This window comes from Meles meles, chromosome 21, assembly GCF_922984935.1.
Source record: "Meles meles chromosome 21, mMelMel3.1 paternal haplotype, whole genome shotgun sequence".
Taxonomy (NCBI): Eukaryota; Metazoa; Chordata; class Mammalia; order Carnivora; family Mustelidae; genus Meles; species Meles meles.
In genome coordinates this window covers 19,806,971-19,812,979 of record NC_060086.1, presented here as the reverse complement: position 1 = coordinate 19,812,979, position 6,009 = coordinate 19,806,971, and the positions used below count along the sequence as shown (strand labels likewise).

General features: G+C 54.8%; 1 protein-coding gene across 1 annotated transcript; it reads left to right on the top strand.

The window, feature by feature from the left end:
- Positions 1-432: 432 nt before the first annotated feature.
- ORAI3 (ORAI calcium release-activated calcium modulator 3) lies at positions 433-5,114 on the top strand. Its single transcript, XM_045993136.1, has 2 exons — positions 433-881; positions 3,646-5,114. The coding sequence occupies exons 1-2, from the start codon at positions 654-656 to the stop codon at positions 4,303-4,305; spliced, it is 888 nt and encodes a 295-aa protein (XP_045849092.1). The 5' UTR covers positions 433-653; the 3' UTR covers positions 4,306-5,114.
- The last annotated feature ends 895 nt before the right edge of the window (positions 5,115-6,009 follow it).

Below are 6,009 nucleotides of genomic sequence, written 5' to 3'. Positions count from 1 at the left end.
GGCCGCCGCGTTCGTGTGTCTCTCTCCGGCGTTGGGGTGGGGGAAGAGCTGGGACGACCAGAGTGCTCATCCTTTGGGCCTCCTGGAGAAGGGTGCTGTTTGTGTGGATCTGGGGTCCGTAGGACCTCCTAGGCTTCTCGAAACTGAGGATGCCAGACTCCCTGCGATCCCTACAGGTAGATGGGTTCACCTCTTCCCAGCTCACCACTAACGGGAAGGGATTGGACGTCTGGGCATCTAGGAGGTGTCCAAGTGTGCCGAATTGTCCCAGGCCCGGAAACTCCCAGTCCTACGCTGGAGCTCGGGCGCCTGGCTGATGGCGAAGTGGCCGGGGGTCGCGAGGTCGCTTGGGATTTCTGCCGACGGTCTCCCCACCCCACCCCCCCGAGCTCCACCCCATCATGTGGCTGCCCCGGCTCCGCCTCCGCCCCAGTTCCGGTTTCGGCCTCTGCTCTCCAGCTCCGGCCCCTGGGGCTGGCCGCGGACGGCTGCTTTTCCTGCTCCGCCTGGGCGCCTTCGCCCGCCGCCAGCATCCCCGCTCGCCCCGCCGGGGGATGGGGTCTTCCGCCGGCCTGGGCCGCCACTCGTGGGGCGCCCGGGGCGACTCGGCGCCCCCGTGACCACCCAGCCCGCCCAGTGCTGCGGCCCCCAGGATGAAGGGCGGCGAGGGGGACGCGGGCGAACAGGCCCCGCTGAACCCGGAGGCCGAGAGCCCCGCGGGCTCGGCCACGTACCGAGAGTTCGTGCACCGCGGCTACCTGGACCTTATGGGGGCCAGTCAGCACTCGCTGCGGGCGCTCAGCTGGCGCCGCCTCTACCTCAGCCGGGCCAAGCTCAAAGCCTCCAGCCGCACGTCTGCCCTGCTCTCGGGCTTCGCCATGGTGAGGGGAGGCAAGGGGTTCCCGGGGTGGGGCTGAGGCACATGGGGGCAGGGGGGTCGTGGGCGAAGCGAACGGGTACCCAAGGGAGATGGGACAGAGGAAAGGGAAGGGTTTTTAGGAGGTAAAGCAGGACCAACAAGGTCCCAGGGGACTACTCGATTCCCTTTTTACGGGTGTGCGTGTGTGTGTGTGTGTGTGTAAACCCGTAGCATGAAGTGGGCCACTGGAAGTAAAAAGCCCCAGAGGTGTCATGAGGGGGAAGACGGATCACGAAGGGGAGGATATATGCAAGGGTGGGGCAGAGAGGTCCAGGAGCGTGGTTCCAGGCAGAAGTCATTGCCAGGTTCCCCTGAGAGAGTCCTGGGCAAATCAGAGCTATGTGGGGCTTGTATAAACAGAACTGGGAGAGTCCACGAAAATAAACTGGATGCAGTAGTCCCCCAGGAGGGTGGCTGGTCCCTAGCAGTCAAGGAGAGTTCTTGGTGTAACCCAGGACAGCTTTGAGCAGAGCCCCTGAGGAAGCTGCTGGGGAAAGGTGATTGGGAAGCTGATACCTGATTTCTGATCTGATAAACTGCACGTGTGGGAGGATGATACCAGCTAACGGTCCCCGCCATGGCCTCACAGGAAATGGGGCTGGAGGAGTCCTGGGGTCAGGAGGAGTCAGCAGACACAAATCCTGTGTCCTCTGGGCCTGTGGCCAGCTGTGTGGCCCTGGACAGGCATCCAAATCCTCGAGGGCCAGTGGGAAACTGTGAGATCATAGAGGGTGTGCCCTCTGTAGCCTGCAAATAGCTGCCCGGGGACGAGCTGACTCTTGTGAAGCTCTAGATCCCAGCATGTCAGAGCGAGACACACATCGGAGATGGCTCAGACTGCTTGTCTACTGGGCAGGCACAGAAACCCAGGCCCCAAATGGGCCAGTGCCTCTGCCAAGGGTGCTCAGCAGATGAACGTTGCAGAACGAACTGGGACCCTGGATTCCTGAACTGTTGTTAGTGCGGACTTTCTCCGCCATCATGATGGGAAGGAGAAAGCAAGCTGGAGGGGGATCTTCATAGGAGTGCGTGGAGATGGGGATGGATAGAGGGGGCCACAGCAATAGGTGATTTGCGCTAGTCTCTGCCCTGCTCTTTACCTAAGCCTTTGTATTTGAATGATGAGAGGAAAAGTCTTTCCCTAGGGGTCATCCAAGGTCTCTGGTTTTCTGTATGGGCCAGGCCACTTTTCCTGACGTGGGGTCAGCTAGGGACAAGGAAGTGGCTCCCTTTCACCTGTATGGACTGCAGAGGGAAGGAAGTAACTTCATGGACCTAGCTGAGGGAGTTCACCTTCCCCCATCCACCCCATGGTCCAGCCTGTTCCCAAGCCTGCTGCTGGACTTGCACGTTGGTGGGGTGACAGCTTAAATGCCAGGCCCTTCTAAAGGCCCGATGAGTAATTTCTGAGGGCAGGAGTGGCCCCAGTCCTGCCAGGGAAGAGCAAGGCTGGGCCAGGCTCTGGCAGAAACCAGGCCTACGTCTGGCCCAGATCTCTGTCTATGGAAAACTGTGAACACTCGCCATGGCCCAATTTCCCAAAATACTTAGCCTTGTCTCCCTACCACCACCCTCCAGGCTGTGTACCTTCTTCCTTCCCCCAGCCCCAGAGCAATCTAATGGATCCTGCAAGAACAAGGCATGGGGAGAGATCCAGATTCTGGGATCTAGGTAGCCTGGGTTAGAAAAACACGATACAAATTGTATTGCCCTGTCATGTCGTACTAGCTTTCATGTGTTTCACATTTATTATTCTGTGAAGTAGGTACCACTGCTATGGCTGTTTTACAGATGAGAAAACAGGATCAGAGATGTTAAGCCACCTGCCTAGGGTCCCACAGCGAGGAAGTGGCAGAATTTGAACTTAGGTAGTCTGGCTCTGAAATCCGAATTTATACAACCCTAGAGTCATCAAAGCAAATGTTTGCCAAGGACAGGCAGGTACTATGGACGCCAAGTTGGCTGAATGGGGACTGTGGCTATCAGGAGACCCCATGACCTGTCCAAGGGAGTGTTCATGAGCCAAATCTAGCTATAGTTGATATGGAGGAATGTGGGTCTGGTGTAACCAGATCTTCCAAATTTTCAAGAGGATCTGGAAATAAGGATATTTATAGGAAATCTCTTGAGTTTTAAAAGTACAGACTAGTTTCTTAAAAAACACACTGTTTGAGCCAAGCAAAACATGCGTGTAAAGTTGGCTTGGGTTCATGGTACACCACATTGCAAACTCTGCCCTTGGACTTCATTCAGTGTTCTTAAGAGCCTTGATCTCCCCTGGCAGGACTGGCTGACAGGACTGGGGCCAGTTCTGCCCCCAGAACCTGGAGCTGAGAGTGAACCCAGGAAGCCCAGCTCTGGAATCTGCTTCTTTTTTTTTTTTTTTTTTTTTTTTTTTAAAGATTTTACTTATTAGAGAGGGAGAGGGAGAAGCAGACCCCCACTGAGCAGGGAGCCTGATGTGGGGCTCGATCCCAGGATCATGATCTGAGCCGAAGGCAGACCCTTAACTGACCCAGCCACCCAGGAGCCCCCAGAATCTGCTTTTTTAACCTCCATAACAAGGTAAGATTTTCAGCCCATGTGTCAGCCCTCTTGATAGCCAGGTACAGAAACCAAAGCCAGAACGACATGAAGCCTTACCACCGTTCTAGGCCCTCGGGATACACCGGTGATGTATAGCAACAGGCCAGACAACCCTCAGTCCGTCTCCTCTGTCCCCACAGGTGGCCATGGTGGAGGTACAGCTGGAGAGTGACCACGAGTACCCGCCAGGCCTGCTGGTGGCCTTTAGTGCCTGCACCACCGTGCTCGTAGCTGTGCACCTCTTTGCACTTATGGTCTCCACGTGTCTGCTGCCCCACATAGAAGCCGTTAGCAACATCCACAACCTCAACTCTGTCCACCAGTCGCCACACCAGCGACTACACCGTTACGTGGAGCTGGCCTGGGGCTTCTCCACTGCCTTGGGCACCTTCCTTTTCCTCGCTGAAGTTGTCCTGGTGGGCTGGGTCAAGTTTGTGCCCATTGGGACACCCTTGGGCACACCAGCCTCTGTGGTACCTGCCTCCCAGGTGCCTGGGACTCTGTTACCACTGACCACCTCCCTTAGTCCAGCTTCCAAGCCCTCCTCTACTTCCGTAGCTCCGTCACAGTCTGAGCCATCTGAGGCCTGCCCACCCCGGCAAGCATGTGTTGGTGGAGGGGCCCACGGACCAGGCTGGCAAGCGGCCATGGCCTCCACGGCAATCATGGTACCTGTGGGGCTTGTGTTCGTGGCCTTTGCCCTGCATTTCTACCGCTCCTTGGTGGCACACAAGACAGACCGCCACAAGCAGGAGCTGGAGGAGCTGAGTCGCCTGCAGGGGGAGCTGCAGGCTGTGTGAGGCTGATGTGAGCCACCGTTGCCAACACTGCCTCCCTCTGGTCTGCGAGGAGACCCAGGTCCACAGACCCCATTCCCTGCCGCTGCCTGGAGCCACTTCTTATGGCCACTCTCAGGTAGAGAGTAGATTCCTGCCTTCAGGGTCCTTGGGGCAGCTTCCACATTCCCAGGGATTCTCCCTATCAGTCTATCCCAGTCTGTCTACAGCTGGGCTGGGAGGAGCAAGGGAGGAAGTAGAAGGTCTTCAGTCCAAGGATCATGGTAGGTAGAGGGAGGGCAGGGAGACCCTGGTCAGACCTTTGGTGCTGACCCTTAGCCACTTATCCCTATACAGGATGTGCAGGTCAGAAGGTGGCACACCCACCCAGCTGCCTCAGAATGCGGTCAACCCTTGCTTTATTTTTGTAGAATCTATGGTAGGCATGTGGGGGAAGATTTTCCCCATGTCCAGATCTCCAGATCTTGGTTCCACATGCTTGCTTTCGTTGCTGTAGACAAGGATTTGGGTGGTTCTACTGCAGACATAGGTCCAGCATTTCCTAGGAGGAGCCTTCCTACTTTTTTGGAGGTTCAAGTGCCTGCTCCACTGCCCTAGACTTAAGCTTCTGTGTCTGGTTCCTACTCTCCTAGGCTAGGGCTGGAGATCTTTGGAAACTGAGGGCCTCTGTGACCAACCTGATTCCCTAGCAAGGTTGTGGGGCGAGAAGGTTTTTAATGGAGAAGGTCCAGTCACTAGCCCTTGGAATACAGAGCTGTTGACACTGAGTTTTTGATGCACCTTGTTTTGTATAATAAAATGTGTTTCACAGATGTCTCTGTGGCTTTGAATGGGGTGAAGGGGATGCGTCCTTGGGATCAGGTGACTTTCCTTTTTTTTTTTTTTTTTTTAAGTATTTTATTCATTTGAGAAAGTGCAAGCAGAAAGAGAGAAGCAGACTCCCCCACTGAGCAGGGAACCCAACATGGGGCTCCAACCCAGGACTGTGGGATCATAATCTGAGCTAAAGGCAGATGCTTAACCCACTCATTTGCGCAGTGCCCCCAGGTGACTAAGAGCCAGGTGCAAGCAGATGTACCTGGGGGTGGAGAAGAATGGTTCCAGAGAGTTAAATAGGTAATCTTATTTAACTCTCAAAACCACCTCAAGAGACAAGTCTTTATTATTTGCATTTCAGAAATAAGGAAACAGGCCTGAGAAAACTGAGGGTCTTGCCCAAAGCCAATGAAAACTTGGACTACCTTTACCATAGCCTGGGGCATCTGTCTGATATAAGCCAATACCTTTGAACTGCGACAAAGGAATCTGCTCTCATCACCCATGCATTTTTGGAAATTCTTTTCATCCTAATTTTCCTCAAAATTTTAAGGGGTTCTGGGGCGCCTGGGTGGCTCAGTTGGTTAAGGCCTCTGTCTTTGGCTCAGGTCATGGTCCCAGGGTCCTGGGATCGAGCCCCACATCGGGCTCTCTGCTTGGCAGGGAGCCTGCTTCCTCCTCTCTCTCTGTCTGACTCTCTGCCTCCTTGTGATCTCTCTCTCTGTCAAATAAATAAATAAAATCTTTAAAAAAAAATTTTTTTTTTGATTTTTTTTTTTATTTATTTATTTGACAGAGAGAGATCACAAGTAGCAGAGAGGCAGGCAGAGAGAGAGAGAGGGAAGCAGGCTCCCCGCCGAGCAGAGAGCCCGACGCGGGACTCGATCCCAG